Genomic DNA, 18,099 nt, shown 5'->3' on the forward strand with positions numbered 1-18,099 from the left:
AATTGTATATTTTGTATATGCACCTTCTACTGGTGCCCCGTCTACTGCTGAAGTCAGTCCTTTTTGCTGAAGCTATGTAATGTTTTCTTGATATCTAATCAAAAAAAAACTCGAAGTGCTAATGTCAAGAAGGAGAAGCCCCCTCCTCCTCCAAAGATACAAATCAGGAGAAAAGCAAAACAAGATGAGCCACAAGCACCTAAAGCTACAGGGAAAAGGAAGAAAGAACAAGCACAAAAAAATTTCAAGGCTGTAGTAGAGGAAGAAGCAGAGGAAACTGAATCAGAAGGAGGAAAGAAAGAATTGAGAGCAAGTGGCAAGAAATCCAAAGTGGACGGTGCACCCACTATCAAATCAGTTAAGGTAACTAAACCTACTTCTCTTGAGAGCTTATTGATGAATATAAGGAATTATGGTGTATTGGTTGGTGTACATAAGTACTATAATCATTTAACTGAGGAAGAGCATAAACAAATTGAAGATTCAGTTGTTTGGCTTATGAATAATTATAGCAAAGCATTGATTGAGTTACAAGGACAAATATCTTATTCTTTGCATAGCAAATTGGAAGCTAGATGGCAGACTGCAATTAGGCAGGACAGAGAAACAATAGAGTATGTACTTATGCATTTACAACCAGAGACCCCCAAGGAGGAAGTGCAAGAAATTCTTTTGAAATCAAAACCATTATTTAGAACTAAGAAGAGGTTAACAAGATTGCTTGTTGTCGAGTCCTAGCTTGTGCAAACTGAGACTGAGGAAATTTTGAAAAAGTTTTTTAGGACTTGAAAAAAAGGAACCGAAGAAGATAGAATCTTCTGATGAAGAAGATATTCCTAAGGCATCGGTAATTGAAGGTGAACTACCAGATGTATTGGAAATTGATGAGATATTTACTCAAACGGAGATATAACCAGAAGGTGGTACTACATCAGTTCCTATTGTCACAATAGAATAACCAGTGATACCGGAAGTGATTCCAACCGGTAAAAATGAAGAGGAGACATGTGCACAAGAGAATGATGTGTAAATCACTGAGCCACCGGAGAAAGATGAAGAAATGCAGAAAGATACTCAAGAGAGTGTGCAAATAGATGTTGAGCAAACTAAAAAGTCACTGGAGAAGGAAGAAGAGAAGCAGAAAGAAGAAGCCTATGAGCGAAAAGTGACCTACGGGTCACTTCAAAGGCAATCATTGATGATGATGGAGATGATGATACAATATCTATCTAAGGACCAATAAATATGGATATGTTGAGTCCAACAAAATTGATGGAGATTGCATCTGCAATGCAATCCAAGGCCAAGAAGAAGATGATTAGAGCTCAGAGGAGAGAAGCTCAAACCATACAGACTGCAGTTGGTATATTTTCCAGTCTATTATCGAAGACTGACATTGATAGTCTCACATCTCCCATTGAAAAACTAGACCACTTGGTCACATCGGCAGGGGAGCAAATGAAGAGTCTTGGAGAAGCTGTTCTACTTAATGTAGAGAAAGAATATGAAAAGAAAAGGATTGAGATACTAATCAAAACAATTGACAAAGATAGAGAAGGTCTAACTGTTAATATGGACCAAATCAAAGAAGCATTGAAGAGTGGGGGTAAAATTTTGTCTACTATTTGCAATTTTTCATTGTTATTTGATGATATTGACAAGAAGAGGAAGGAAGCTCAGCAGGAGCTAAGGACTTTGAGTGAATCATTTGATCCATTAAATGATTCAACAACATTTTTTGGTACAGCATTAGCTTAAGGCATGAGGCAAAATAGGTTAAGAGGACTACTTCATTGCAAGAGTTACAGACTCATCTAATCCCTAAACTACAAATTTTGTAGAGAGGATACAAAGAGATAGGCAATTTTGACTACACCAGAAATGAGTACACTTGATACTATGGAAGAGCTTGCATACCAGATCCGAGAACACATTGAGATTTCATCTACTCTTTTGGAGACATGGGAGAATGATTTGAAAATCTTGAAGACTAATTTTGCTGATGTTTTTTCAAGTTATAATTGTAAACTTTTTAACTCTTATACATTTGGTAATGCAAATTTTGATGTATTGTATTCATTTGTTTGAAATGTATTTGCTTACCTTTGCCATTGTTGTCAAAAGGGGGAGTAGTATAAGTCAGTCAAAAAACTTGTAATAGCATATAATTGCTAAGGGGGAGTTTTGTAGTAGAATCATGACTCAACTCAACTCGTCATGTTTGTTGCCATGTCATGATTGTTGTAATGTGATACTTAGACAAAAAATTTCCTAAGTGTTGCCATCAATGTCAAAGGGGGAGATTGTTGGCTTGATGATGATGATATTGTTGTAATAGGTTGATTGATGACTTTATTTGTGTTGCCTTTGATGGCAACTATGTTTTGTTAGTCATCTAAGTCATCTAGACCAACCGGTAGTGGAATTTGTTACACAACAAAACTGCTAAGTTGTTGTCAATTTTACAGGAGTGTTGGATACAGGAACATGCACCTATGTTCCAAACCGCATCAGCAGATTCAGTGTATTGAGCAAGTTATGATCAGAAGAACAATTACAGTCAGGAAGAACAGAGAACCGGTAAAGCAAAGTTACTTTGATCGGTAGCCGGTAGACTTATTGTTATGTTTTTAAGTTATGAATTGTTTGACCAACATGAGAAAAGTGTAAAGAGCGAGAAAATGTAAAAGGTGACTAGATTCAATGAATCTAGGGAATTGTTCCAAGGTTCTTAGCCGACTTAACAGAGTTCTTTATAAGGAGAACTAAGTTGTGTGATTTCATGGATCAAGAGTGAGATTGATCGTGTGGTTGAAGGAGAAGTTAAGGTTTGATGTTTAGTCAGTGATAGAAGCAGAGCAAAAGCGGATCTAATCAAACACAGAGGTGCTAACTTCACATCAGTTGAACTTGTCTTCCTAACAGTCTAAGCAAGAAAATCCTCTAACAAGGTCACTCCTAACAGGGTGCGGTAGGATCCTAACGGGTGCGAAGGTGAAATCCTCTAACAAGGTGACACATTAGCTTGTGTTTTGAAATCTCTTAACCGGGTAGCTCCTAACATGGCTAGATCCTAATAGGCCTTATTGTATAGCTCTTAACCGGGTGTACCCCTAACAAGGTGTTGTATGACCTTAACCGGTCAGATCTCTATACTGCAGATAGTTAATCTGTGTGGGTACTAATTCCCACTGTAGTTTTTCCCATTTGGGTTTCCACGTGAAAAATCATTGTGTTATGGTTTGCATGCTTTGTTGGATGTTTGCTTATGTGGATATATTTCTTGCATGCATATTGACTTTCAAGTTGGTGAAAGGTGTTATCAGATTTATTAAGTTTTTGCTTGCACTGATTCACCCCCCCTCTCAGTGCCTTATAAGTTTATCAACAATAACACATGCTCAAGATCACAATGACATGAAACATCAAAACATAGCACCTACACAATGCAAAAGCACATGAACATCAAGTTTAGCTGGCAAAACCCCTCAAAATGAGTGCGAGACTCCAAGAAGAATATGCTTCCAATAACCTCCTCATTATCCACATATTCATTATAGAGCTTACACCAACATCATGGCTAATGCTACCTTATAAAGCTTTTACAAACTCTTTCATCCCTACTGCATCTTTGCAACTATGAGGAACCCTTATAATGTTTGATAGATCATACAACAATGGCATCCAAATAATTTCCAAGGAGATTCAACCCCTTCAACATTGAGTTTCAAATTTTGCAAGCATCCTCCCTCCTTTATTGGCAATAATCAAGAGAAAAGTACAATCTAAATGCCTTCTGAATTCCTCAAATCCTTCATATTTTACCACTGTCTGCAACATTAAGCATTTGCAAGTTGCTGACATGTTCTCCATGGCAAATTGTGGATTCGTTCTTCTAGTACAAGCAACAAACTTGCCAAAGTAAATCTAACATCTACAACTTGGTTGAAGTTTGGCAAAGATGTTCCAGACCACCCCAACTTGACTCCAAACCCCTCCACATCTGTCATTCATATATTTTCCAACCACTTTGACAACTAAATAGGTTTCCATGTTGCGTGACAACTTTCACCCATAGGAAGTACTTCCTCCAAGACATTACCATGTCATAAATTTGAATAATATTTTCCCACATTCTTTGTTTTAAATATTAGTTTGCAAGAGGAAAAATATAACTTGAAAAAGAAAATACACTGGAAGTTCATCATCAATGCCTTCAATCTCATCTGCCTTGCAAAACAAGGAAATGGGAGAAAATATTAGAAAAGGAAATCAAGCATGCCTTACAGACTTTGACCAAATAAATATAATAGAAAATGAATAATTCATTAATTAAATTTCAAAGACAAGTAAAACCACATCAATAACACCTTTTTCCCTTTCAGAACAAATTAATGTAGCCTTAATGAAATATTGATCCTTAACAAAAATAATCATTGACTTGTCCCAGGCTGTTAGATTTCCCCATCATCCCACAACCTGTACCTTTGTAAAGCGTGGTGATCTTGCTCTTTACAGCTTACCAGTTATTCATAAAGACTTGCATTCAAAGATCATTGCAACTAATACAGCTGACTGACCATAAAAACATCAGGCAACCACAAGACTGCACTGAATGCCACAATTTTGAGCTGGATCCTTTACAAGGGCACTTAAATGAATTGATTATGAATTTATCTTAGAACCAAACAAAAATATTGATCTCTGTGCTTGTTGGACAACTAGGACAGTATGAAGTTAACTTTGAAAAATCTTCCTAGGTTCTATGCCCGATTTCAATCAATTCTCCATACTGGTGCAGATGATATTTTGGGTGCAATAAATTTAACTGATCTACCAAAAGAATTTTAAACAAGAATTATGATTCTAAATCTTGAGAGATTCCTCCCATAAAACTTTACTTCCATCGGCGTTTTGATTCACCATAAAGGACAACACCAATAACAGTAAGGGTATATCCTGCCATCCCTATGAAAGAAATGGGATTCCGAAATAAGATTATTGAAACTACCACTGCTACAGCCCCTTTTGCATTTCCAAGAACCTGCAAGCCAGCATAAAACTATACCATGTAAACTTAAATTCAAATAAATGTTCACTGCAATTTAATCCAGAGATTTTATCCATCCAATTTCTCAGAATGAATTAAATTTTAACAATGTGAAAAATCTAATAGTTGCTAAACACAAGTGCAAGCTTATGTGCATTATCCATTGAAGTGGTCCAAAAGCATTTAAGCATTCCTTCTAAAACATCAGATCATGAAATATACGTACAAAACACCAGTAATGCCACTTCCAGAAAGATGACTATCATTGTGTTCAGTGTTGTAACCTTGTCTTCCATCAAGATTGCAATGGTGTCGCTAAATATGTCAAGACCTAAAAAAAATACTACCCATCATGAGACTAGCAGGGTAACAATGGTATGTCTGGCTGATAAAAGCAGATTCTTCTAAAATAATTACACATAAACCCTCATGCCTATATTTTCTAGTGCATAAACCTTATCCTAATGTTATGGTATTTGAAACAATTCATTCCAGTTGAAATGCATGATGAGAACTGGAGCAAACTTAAATCAACTATTCTCAACCTTAACATCCCAAAAACTAAAAAATGCAGCTCTCATGTCAATCTTAAACAAAAGCCTCATACTCCAGCCAGAAATAAGCCATGTATACCCATGCAATAGAGACATTTTAATAAAAATTATAGAAGCAAACTGGTTTCTCATTTGTCCGATATTGAGACAACAAAAAGCAAAGTATGCTGCATTTACCTGCTATTGGGAGCTCAGTCATGATCCTTGTCAAAAGTCTAGGTATTCTATGGCCCAAACACCAAGTAGTTGCATATAAAGGGCTGAGGTGCATACATGACCTGGACTGATCTCTTCTTTATTATCACTCAACACTTCATGACTGATTTCTTCACATAACCCATTCCATAAGAATCTCAAAATGTCATCACAACTCAAAATAATTTTTTCACTAAATCCTGCTTTAAATTAAAAATGCTATGTATCCCTTCCTACACTACCCTGATCTCAAATTTGCTGTTGACTCAAACCCTTTTTGTGAAGTTCCAAGCTGATTCCACATGCCAAATCATAAGCAAATCTTTGGGATACTTTGGTAAGGAAAAATTCAATAAATATATGAAGATTGCCTCTTCAAGCCACCTCATTTAATATTTCTATGCAGGAAACACTGGTTTACATTTTACTTGACCCAACTTCAAGAACACTTTGTAAAACAGAAATTTGAACAGCCTTGAGATCATAAAAGTAATTGACTTCTTCTAAAGCATCACACATTATGCAGATAAATCAAAACATTATCAAGGTATATATAACCCTTATCAAATGAGATATCACCAACGAATTAAGGTACGTACCTTCTATCTGACTACCTACCACCAGTAATGGTGAAACCTTCTCCATCCAACCACAAACGAAGTGCCCCTTTCCCGATAGCACCTTCGCTATCAATCTTTATTTCTAGTATATTTCTACCTAAAGCAGTCATCAGGATGTCCATAGGCATTGCCAAAGTTCATAGTTTGCTGAATCATGTTACATAATAACAAAGTTAAGAATGTTGAAGGTAAACATTTCAACAAAGTATTGGTTCAGTCTTCAGTATCCTTGGCCATTGTTTCTGTTTGCATACATCTGAATTGGAAATTAACAACCTTAAAAATTGTAAATGCATCTTACTTTTAAGCTTGGAATTTTCAACTACCAGCTTAAAAATTGGAAATTTCAACTACTAAAGACACTCCCACTTATAATAATGCAGTTTAGTTGACAATAAGTTGAAGCCTTCTTTGGGAATAACTTATTTCTTCATTTGTAACTCAGTCCACTTTGTAGAATTTGTTAGAGAGAACAGTTGAGGCTGGTGATATTTTGGTTAGTTTTTATGTGCTATCACTTTTCCAAAGGTAGCAACTGAGGATGTCATTGAGGTAGCTAGATCTTGTACAGACAAGGAGACTCTGAGTTTGATGACTTTTTGTTAGAGATTCACTTTCTCCTATTTCAAAAGTGACATCTATGAGAAAACAGAAGGTATAACGTATGATAACAAGTTCTCCACTATCCTCTATGGTTGCCGACCTCTTTATGGAACATAAGAAAGGGCCCTCAACTCCTTTCCACCAGAGTCAAAGGAATACATCATTGACACAAATTTGGGAAAAAGGAGAGAGAAGCAACAAAGGATGCTCAACTCGTTGAGTAGAGACCGGGGCAATAAAGAAATGCCTAAAGGAACAAGAAGCATTCATTGAGGTTTAACCCTAATTTGTGTGTGGGGGCTTGTCATAGTTAGAGCTCATAACTCTACTATGGATAATGAAAAATAAATAAACACAAACAGAGATAGGCCTATGAAAGGCTAGAGATGAAGAATCATCCTAAGGCAAGAGATAACTGCAATTAAATCAACAAGGTCTTGTTGATGTGTTTTTTACGCACTTCATACATATAATAAAATACCAAGGTATCTTATCCTCTCTTGAACAAAATCCTGTCAAACGCTGAACTAAGTGATCACTTGAGGTGACTCCAAGGTTTCTACTATCAAATATTGACGCGTGGATAAGCTCAATGGTTGATGTGATATTGTTGGAATCACAAAGGGGGACTTACGTTGCTACTTGAACTCTTGCTTGAATGTGGCTGGAACATGAGAATTTGCTTGATTTGAAAAAATAGATAAAAAGGATGAAGGCTTAGAAAGCTAGTCTAATCCTAGGAATGCAAGAGACTATGAACGACTTGGTGCAATTCTACTAGGCTTTGCTTTGCCATGCAAAGAACAACTCCACAAAGCTAGTGCAATCTTCTAAGGTAATCTTATGATGTTCAAATCACCACCAACAACATAGACACCATCAATGTGATGCATATCAATGGGTAAGTAGCAATCGAAGTTGAGCTTTTATATAAAGAGTTCATTTGACCATGCAAGGTATTTAGCAATCAGCGAAATAAAAGTAGTATGAACATGCAAATTTCACCATTAATCATTCACAATAGCTTCCATCCATTTAATCAACATGAAAATAAGTGAGAAGAAGCAACCATGCAAATGTTGAATCAACACATGAAATTCACCACATCTTCAATTAAAATAATATGCTTCTTGCAACAAAGTCTTGGCAACAATCTCATTTTCTCCTACTCTACTCTAGCTATCTGCTATCAACTATTGATCAACTATTAACTATTAACCTTTACAATGAGGAGAGCAAATCTTTTATAGTGCTCTCAATACAATTGAATGGCCAAGATTGAAAGATAGAAACCTTAATTAGGGTTTGTTACACCCATTACATAACATTTAATGTTTGACCAGTGATAAAATTACAATAAATAGGACACATGTCCTTCCTTGAAGTTTGACCAATGAATGATGAGGTTAGGTACATCGAACTTTGTGCCCACTTGTGGTAGTTATCCTCCTTGTTGGATGAATCGAGTGCATTGAATCTGGACGCCTTGACTTGGAATGATGTGATTGGGTTGGTGATGACTAGGCGCCACCTCAGCTTGCTCATCCTATAGATCATCACAAGGAAGAGTTTGTGATTCAAGCAATATCTCTTGATATTCAACATTTCCAAGCGCCTGCAGTGATGATGGTGGGAGATATTCCCAAATTGCATCATCCTTGGGGATCAAGCATTCTAACTTTGATTAACTCTTTTGAAACTATCTCCTTGATTAACTCTTTTGGAACTATCTCCTTGATCCCCTTACACAATTTCACCTCCTAATTTGGGAATTCCTTCTTAGTGTAATGCATTCACTCTTCACACTTGCAATGATCCTGGATTTCTTCACTTGAAGATTTCATCTTGGATTACCTCATGTTGTACTGGCAATGATTCGTAAAATTCCTTCTTTTAGCACCTTCGTCTCTTATGCTTGCTCTTTCATGATATTGATCTCTACATTATGATGATGAGTATTTATCCTTCTCTTGCAATATTGATGAATTATCTATCCACCTTGTGTAGTCCTGTGAAATCTTCTCCTTTGAGTTGCTTCCATGTGTTGATCTCTACAATGCTTAAGTTGTCTCTCCTGCATTCCATGTGCTTGCTTCCTACATCAGACCTTGATGCTGCTTGCAACTAGTTCCTTCATTCTTTTTCCTTAGCTGCCTGCAAAACAAACGAGGATATCATCAAACATGACATATATACTGATTTTCCCTAATTTTCAAACTTTTTTAATCTGATATGCCTTGCATTCCTAATGATTTTACATATCTGATTAGGTCTGATCTGATTTGTGTTTTTTAATTTACCCTATTCTATCTGGTTGTGGATTTTGATGTGCCAAGAAGACTTCTTCATGTTGGCCAGGATTTTGAGGGGCAATTGGAAGTGCTCAAAGATAGGCCGGGGTTTTGGAGGGCAACTGGAAGTGCACTAAGTATGGCCGAGTTTTTTGATGCTAAGTGGAAGTAAACCTAGGATGGTCAGGGATTTAAGGGTGCATTGGAAGTGATAGTGAGATGGCCGGAATTTTAGGCATGACGTGGAAATGGCTCATAATGAGCCGGGCTTTTGATGACCAAGTGGTAATGCTTTGAATCTGGCCAGGGATTTTGATGTGAAGTGGAAATCGCTCATGATGGCTGGAGTTTTAGATAGCAAGTGGAAGTAGGCTAGGGGTGGTCAGGGTTTTGGTGTGAAGTGGAAGTATGCTAAGGTAGGCTAGGGTTTTGACCAGCAAGTGGAAGTGAAGGAAGGTTTCAAATCATGCATTCCTTCTTGTTGCTCAGCCTCGACACTAAGGTTTCCTCTCAATTCACTTCAAAAGCAACCTTATCATCATTCATTAAGGCATTTAGATAGCATCGCCTTCACTCACCATTGCCTTTAAAACACTTCAAGCACTTTGACCTTCACAAGGTGTGGATTCTAGCAAGTCACGGAAAAAATCATCATCCGCCCTCTAGGCCACGGATATGAGGCAATGAGGGAAGTAATACTTCTTAACCGAATTCACCAAGTGTAAAGTAATCTCCTTATAAGGTTGACTTGGTGCTTCCCCTCTTTCATCGTCACCCAGACCTTGAATTTTCATCCTCAAACATTTCACCTTAGTTGATTGTTCCTCGCCTCCATGCTCTGACTTGAGGAAGTCCACTTATTCACTTGACTACCTATTACCCCTAAGACCCATACCTTGACTTGACCTAGAAATTGCACTACATCCCCTCTCAAGCAAGAGATTAATAGCTAAAGAAACTACTGCGAAGCTAGACGACTAAACTAAGACAACCTACCTACGAGCAAAAAGTGGGCGTCCCCATTTGCAATGGGGCGATGTGTGAAAACGTCACAACAGGTCTTGGAAGACCATTGCAAGTGGACAAGGGATGAATAAGTGAGTGAGGCAATAAGGGCTAAGAGGGCCAAAGCTAAGTTGCCAAATTCTTCCAAAATTTCTCAGGGTCCTGGTGTGGTTCTACAGAAATTCTGGCCCTTTATAAATTCGCTGCAAATTCTTCCCAAGTCCCAAATTTGCCTTGTGGGTTTGCTAAGAAGGACCCAGGGAGAATTTTGGGGAATTTGAAGCGAATTTCAAATTCAGCGGCAGAACCCTAGCCGAATTTGCGTGCTAAACACATTTTTTCTATTTTTTAAAGTTTTTTTATTGCCTATTTTAATGATATGTTTGATGACTTTTGATGATATTTGATCAGTGATGGTTGATTGTTAATGTTGACGTTATCATTTTTTAACTGAAACATTGATATGGTGGTGTTTTTTGGCATTTTGCTATGTTATTTGCCGTTTGGACTAAAACATTAATATATATGGTGGTGTATTTTGCTATGTTACTTTACTATTAGTCTATTAGCAGAGTTGACACTTGACAATGGTGTATTATGAATTTATTTGCTGCTGCATATCTGTATATATTTTTTATTTTCTATTTTCTATTCTTTTATTTTTATATGTTTTTGTATGGACGAACCGAAAGTGAACCCGAACCCACCCCCAAAAAAAATTGAACGAATTTGCAAACCAAAATCTCAAACCAAAATCCGAATCCAAACCAGGACTGGCAACTTAGGGCCAAAGTTATTGAATTGCATCCAAATTACAAACAAAATGAGGACGAAACTGGACTTCAATCGAAAAGATGTATGCAGAATTCAATCTAGAAAATGTTTGAACTTTATTAGTATTACCCTGCAAATAACAAACCAGCCAGGCACAGGGTTAAGACTTATATGGAAGCAATGAAACGTAACAAGATGGATTGGATCAGGCATGATCACCAGCCTTTCTTCAAAGGTTCTGATTATGCTGCCGGAATGGCAGAAGATCAAATATTGGATACAATTCATGTTGCATCAGGATTTTACAATATGAATGTAAAGCCACCTGAGGCAGGCACTGACATGAGCAAGCTTTGCCTTAGCAAATAAATCAATGCCAGTGAGGATGTGCAGTAGTATGCTTTGGATGAAACTCACGAACCTTTGAGTTGGGGAAAAAGTGATGAGTCCAAATTATGTTATTTTCTTGACATCTACTTATTTTAATTATTAAATGCATTAAAGGCTTTTAAAGTAATTTATTAATTTAATTCACATAGACATTGGCCTTATAAATGGTGTTCAGTAGAGAAAAAACCTTATCTTGTCAAGGAATTTAGATGAATGATTGTTTTTAATCATTTTGTCTGCAATACATATGGCATGATCTTAATGGTGCTATCATGTTTAGGATTCCCTTCCTTTCTGTCGTCTTCTCATACAACCAAATTAGAATGGATTGATAGACTAATGATGTAGGTATTTCTGAATATTTATGAACAATCTAGTGTTGTTCAAGATTTCAGGATTAAAATCTACAATATACTTATTTTGGTTTTGCATGCATTTTGAGAAACGTATATAATTTTCTTATGGTTTTCTATTTCGCAGCCTGTCTGCTAAATGCTTGTTTGATGATTTTTCCAGCCTACCTAATTTCAGAAATATTATGACAATACAATTTGTCTTCGCTGTTCTACTTAAAACCTGAAGCCATTATCTTGTTTAGTCAACAATTTCAAATGCAAAAGCTTTCAAGCTTCAAAAAAAGTGTGGGAAGATGCACAAAAAACAGAAACACTTGAGGAGAGACATGTGCATGTATGTCTGTGAGAAAGGTTCAAAGAAAGTAAGGCTACTGATGCTATCACTATGAAGATGAGATCTAAGAAACCCAACAAGGTTTCACTTTTCAACTATGTTACCGGTTCTGGTTCGGATCCTAGTGTTAGCGTAAATATTACATCATTAGTGGCATGCATTGTTAGAGAGACAGTTATGCAATTGTTAACTGCATTTCTGTTATGTGCACTTTCTTCTGTTGTATAAATGTTGTTTCTATTCATCAATCAAATCAATCAAGTATTTATCATATTTTCTATCATATGGTATCAGAGCAATATGAAATCTGTGCCTGTGTAGCGCGCCCAGCAAAGTGTAGCAAGTCTTGGACAGAGGAAACTAATGTAGAATTTTAATATTGTCCTTGCTTGGATGCTTCTGATGTTTCGCTCAGAAGCTACACCTGCTATAGTTGGGTAGCAGAAAGGAAAGATACTACTGGAGAGAAGGCATGGGAGAGAAGAATGTGAAGGCTGCACAAATGATGTAGAGGCATTTGCAGTGTCCGTGTTAGATGTTCATGGGCCTTGCAGGCGTGTAGAGGATGAAACATCAAAGGTTTTGAAGCCGCTTGACTGCTGCGCTGAATATAAAGGTGATTGTGTGCTGCTATTAGTGTTTCACAATTTATTGTCTTGCATTTTGTGAAGAGCATTCAGATCTTTAATAAAAGAAAGTGCTGCTCCTGTGCATGTAATGGCTGTAGGCATAGTGCCTGAGATAGATTTGTAGAAGGCATGAAAACAAAAGTATTCATGGCAAGTCAAGAAAGCAAAGAATTATATGCAGTTTTATGGGATCAATAGAGACACCCTATGTGCAGTTGCCACCATTTCTCAAATTAATAGATACTTGCAAAGTGCAAGAGGACTCACGAATGGTAATAACAACCATCTAGATTTAGTTCAGAAAAAAGAGAACACAAGTTTATAGTTGGACGTTGATAAACATTTCAAGTGATAAATAAGAGGTAAGACGATATACATCTTTCATATTGTGATGGATTCAAACATTTATAAGGCTTAAGAAGAGCATAATGATAATAATCTTTTGTTTTGGAGATATAAGGTGAATAAGAGAGTAGATTTTGTTATATGTTGAAGATTAAGGATATATATCCTAAGTGTTGTTTCTCTCTTAAGCATGTTTCAAAAGAAAATTTAAATTCATGTATCAAAACCAAGTGAAAAGCACTAAACAGATCATAGAGAATGATTTTGCCTGAAAAGATCATATGGGTGCTCAAAAGTCCACTCTCAAGGCACACCGTTTGTTTCTTGAGTTGGATGGGTTGGCCCACATGATGGCTTATTTAAAGGTCCACGTTATTGCAGTCCATGAGGACATGGATTGGTGTGGAATACTTCATGTTAATCAATTTATTGATGAAGCCATTTTGAGAAAGAAGTGTAGGAAATTGGACTTGCTCCTCTATTGGGATAAGAATAAGTCTGTTGGATCAGATGTTGTAATCAAAAGTGCGACAATCATTCATTTTCAACATATGAGGACTCATAAATTGTTGCATAGTCATTTGCATGCATCCCCTATTAGTAATAACTTGGAGGTAAGTTGCTTTGTGAGAGAAGATGCAATTCAAATCAGGTTTATGAGTTTTGTAAGATGCCAAGTAGTTGATATAACTTTCCTCAGATATGTCAATCAAGTAATCTATCTTCTTACTACCGGTGCTTGGGAAAGTGCAGTTCAAAACATTATAAAAGTTGTCAAGTATCTTGCAGATGGGTTTATCAATGTAGCCAATGTATCTTCAAACAGTTATGCTTGGACATCCGGGGCTATCTCTACTACACTTGACAATGCCTTCAGAGACTCATCAAATACATCAACTGTATAAATTGTAACAGGGTCAACTTAAAGGCTGGCGGCATCGGAGGATGGAGGAACTTTTATCATCTCAAGTTAGCTTTGTTGAGTTTTGATCAGATTATAATAGGCAGGTAATTTTGAATTTTATTAACTTTCTATGACCGTGAATGCAATCCGATTTGACAATGGCTATACGAACTGTATATATGATAGTTTAAACAGATCCAATACAATCACCAAATCTGCAATATAATATTTGGATTGACTGAATAATAGAAAGTACGGTCAATCTGAAGTGATTCATATATTCGATCTGCTGATCTATGGTATACAGAAGTATGCCTCTTATCGATCAATTACAGTCATCTTGTTATGTATCAAACAATATGCAGTTCATTCGATATGTTATCGAAATGAAGTTATTCACTGCATGTTATCCGTTCCTTGTCTGTCGTATTCAGTCTGATTTGCTATGTATTCGAAGGTTGGCACGATATTTATACTTGCCTTCAATTGTCTATCACCGATTGCAGTATGCTCTATCTCTAATCTTATTGCCATGGTCTGCAATTTGTCTCTCTGTACTTTTGATTCAGTCTGACACCAAATAGTTTTGCACGATATATTGTATGCTTGTTTATACTATCCGCAAACCATTTGTATGATCCCCGTGTATATTATCTGAGTGCGATATCGATCTGCCTTTTGGTCTTCCTGTAGATCTATATTATCTGAAATCTTTTTATTATATCTATATAACCCTCCAAGAGGAAGACGCATCATACATGTATACCAAACTCGATGGCTTTCCAATGGAAGTCGTTACTTTTCATAAGTCGGCTTCGGTTATGAACCGATTCATAATAATTTAAACACAATCGGTTATATCTGAACCGACAATAATATGATTTGTTTATTAGCAAATCAGTTAACACACATACCGATTCAATATAGTTGATTGCACACTAACTAATTTGTAGATTGAATACAAAATTAATAAGAGCATTAATTAAGTCGAATTTACAAATGTCCAAGGCCGATAGGCCAATTAGACATTTGGGTTTGCTATGTCGGCCAGAAGGAATCCGATTATAGCTATATTATCATCAACACTCCCTCTTAGCTAGGGAGGAATCCTTCTTATTCTCTACAAGTCACATCACCTCATTGTGATGACTAACACAATGACCACACTCATGTGTATGAAAGAAGCTTATCACCTCATTGTGATAGCATATCACCTCATCCATAGATATCACCTCATGTGATATCAACCATTATGGCATATCCATAGATATCACCTCACGTGATATCAACCATTATTGTGAGATCGTCACCTCACAATGATGGTGAGATGTACAAGTGTTCATCATTGTGAGATTGTCACCTGACAATGATATTCACCATGGCTCATCCAGAGGGTAAACAAACAAGTACAAGAAGATCATCACGGACTCTCTCACGTGATGTTGTCATGGCGTCACACACGACTTCCACCATGAACCATATCAGAGGGTGGAGATAAGGGCTTTCACCTTAAGTCTCTCTCAAAGAGAAATGCATTAACAAGAGTTAACACTTTAAACATCTTATCAAGAGAAGAATACATTAGTATAAAAATATAAACAAATCAATGATGATGAGACTCAATCTCAGCTAGGGCTTAATTCTCCACCATACCAAGCTTACCTCGAAATACACAACTTTATTTTGAAGAGAGGTTTGGTGAGAGTGTTTGTCGTTTGCTCATCAATACTAATGTATCTTAACTGAATAGCATTCCTTTCCATCATGTCTCTAACATAGTGATACTTGATCTCCACATGCTTTGACCTATCATGAAATACAAGGTTGGAGTCTGCATCACTGTTGGTGTGTTCCAAGCTTACCAAGTATCCATCTATCCAGGAATATCATGACCTAGAAGTCAGCATAAAGGCCTTCCAACCTACATACATGGGACTCCATCCCATGAATCATAGTCCTCTGACCGATCACTAGAGAAACCATCTCGACATGGTCCACTTCCTCTAAACCAATATGACCAAGATCCTCGGATATCAATCGAAGCACATCTTCTTAGCTGCTCGCTCTGTCACGGAAGCATACCCTACTCACATGGTCCCAATCATGGAAGATATCTTGTTCTAGAAGACTCTCATCATTTGGTATGATCTACATATGGCTGAAAGTGCTAGATCCAAGACCACCTTGGACCTACTGTCATAAGATCGAGCCCTAGACCATCCTGAAATTTAGAACAAAATCCCCTTGCAGTATGCTCCCTCTCACAAGGAGAGCCCTCTTGTCTCAACTTTGCTTTGTAACCCTAGATGCTATCATCACCTGCACAAATGCCTTGATAGTTTTCCCAAGTGGACAGTTGCACTTTTGCAGGTAAATATTTGTTTTATAAAAATGGAAATGCAAAATCTCAGAATCTCCACTAAATTCCCCTGCATATTCCTCTTGAATTTCAATCTCTTCATCACAAATAGAACTCCAAAACTCTATAGCCTGAAGAGCAACAAGCTGTGATTCTAAAGATGTCCTCTTTCAAATCAAAATCTCTTGGAGTGCTTTGATGAGTCATGGAGTAAGGCTTGAGGAGGAAGAGTGCAAAGTCTATAAAGACATCCATGACGAACTCCAATGACTTGAGTTGTCTTGATGTTTGATTCCTTGGGCCATGCAAGGACTTTGCCATCTATGAATGCAATTCGATGTCCTTTGTCTTCCAAGGCTTATATGGAGACAAGATTCGCTTAATTCCCGGAACGAATAGTACATCATTCAATTGCAAGGAAATGCCTGATTTTAAGTGAAGAGAGGAGGTCCTATTGTGACCTAATCACACATCACCCCATCTCAGATAGGGACCCCCTTAACTTTTGGCCCCTTTCGGTCGTTTGGTCTTGGTTTTTTGTGTGTTTTGGTGGCAATCTCATCAGTCTCTCCGCTTCGCGAATGTTCGGGGGTCATTTGGAGTTAATCTACTTCTCTGTCGAGCGAGTTCTATGAAGTCTAGGGCCTGTTTTGTCCCTTTTTAGGGTTTTTGTCTTCTGTCCTAGATTTTAGGGGTTTCTATTAGGGTTTTGGAAAAAATGAACATACAAATGGAATCAGGACCCTTCAAGGGACCTCCCAATAAAATTTGAGCCAAAACGGAGCAACTTTCTATATTTAGAAAGTTCCTATTTTTAGGGATTTTTCTGAGTCCCGGAATGTCGTCATTTTGCCAAAAATCAAATTTACTATTTTTAGTAATTTCTATTTTTAGTAAGTGTTTTTCTGACCTATTTTGCCCAAACCTTGACATTTTGAAACACTTACTATTTGGGAAAATCTATTTTTGGCAAGATCTTCACAGGAAAACACTGAAAGCTGAATATCTCTAAAGATGTTGAAGATTGAACGTTCCTGAAGACCATTTCTAAATCCGGAAGAGTCAGAAGGCAAACAAGTTGGATCAAAAAAATGGTTAAGTTTGGAACTCCTATTCTAGAAGAGGAAAGCATGCAAAATCATCCAAGTCTGGAAATTCACATCAATCCACCAATGTCATCCTGATCCGAAAATGGACTGAAATTTGACTGCCTGAAAATTTGAGATATCTTCCAAAATCCAAAATTTGCATTATGATTCCTAGGGACCTGAAACCACTCTCAAACATCCTGACAATATATATGAAATATAACTTAAAGTATAAGTGTCTTCCACTTATACTTATATGTTATATTTCATATATATACGTGTCCTGAATTGGTAGAAAACATCGAATTCCTCCTTCATGGCCAAAATCCGCCCAAGCACTCAGCAGGGCACCAAAATAGAGGTCTCATGGAGGATTCACAAATTGATGAATTCCTCCTCCACAGCAAAATTCCGCCCCAGGCCAAGGATAGGCGCCAAAATGGATGTCTCATGGAGGATTCACAAATTGACAAAATTCCTCCTCCAGTGCAAAATTCCGCCTAGCACTTAGGCAGGGCGCTGAAGTAAAGAGGTCAAGGAGGGAAGGAAGAGTTGTGAATTCCTTCCTCAAGTGAAATAGCGCCCAAGCCATGATCAAGGCG

At 37.2% G+C, this 18,099-nt stretch overlaps 1 protein-coding gene across 3 annotated transcripts in view; it reads right to left on the bottom strand.

Moving 5' to 3' along the window:
* Nucleotides 1-4,371: 4,371 nt before the first annotated feature.
* The window catches only part of LOC131048405 (probable sugar phosphate/phosphate translocator At3g11320), a 79,942-nt gene continuing 66,214 nt past the window's right edge, over nt 4,372-18,099 (bottom strand). Inside the window, exons 4-5 of one of the 3 annotated variants that reach the window (XR_009106413.2) lie at nt 5,277-5,381; nt 4,859-5,044 (exon numbers count right to left, since the gene is read on the bottom strand). Coding sequence is in view for 2 of the 3 variants with exons in the window: in XM_057982358.2 (XP_057838341.2) it covers nt 4,898-5,044 (147 nt within the window). In the remaining variant the exon portion in view is untranslated. Of the gene's footprint in view, nt 5,045-5,276; nt 5,382-8,164; nt 9,177-18,099 lie in introns of those variants that run through there. The other 2 variants (XM_057982358.2, XM_057982361.2) reach the window with 2 other exon arrangements.

Source organism: Cryptomeria japonica, chromosome 8, assembly GCF_030272615.1.
Source record: "Cryptomeria japonica chromosome 8, Sugi_1.0, whole genome shotgun sequence".
NCBI lineage: Eukaryota > Viridiplantae > Streptophyta > Pinopsida > Cupressales > Cupressaceae > Cryptomeria > Cryptomeria japonica.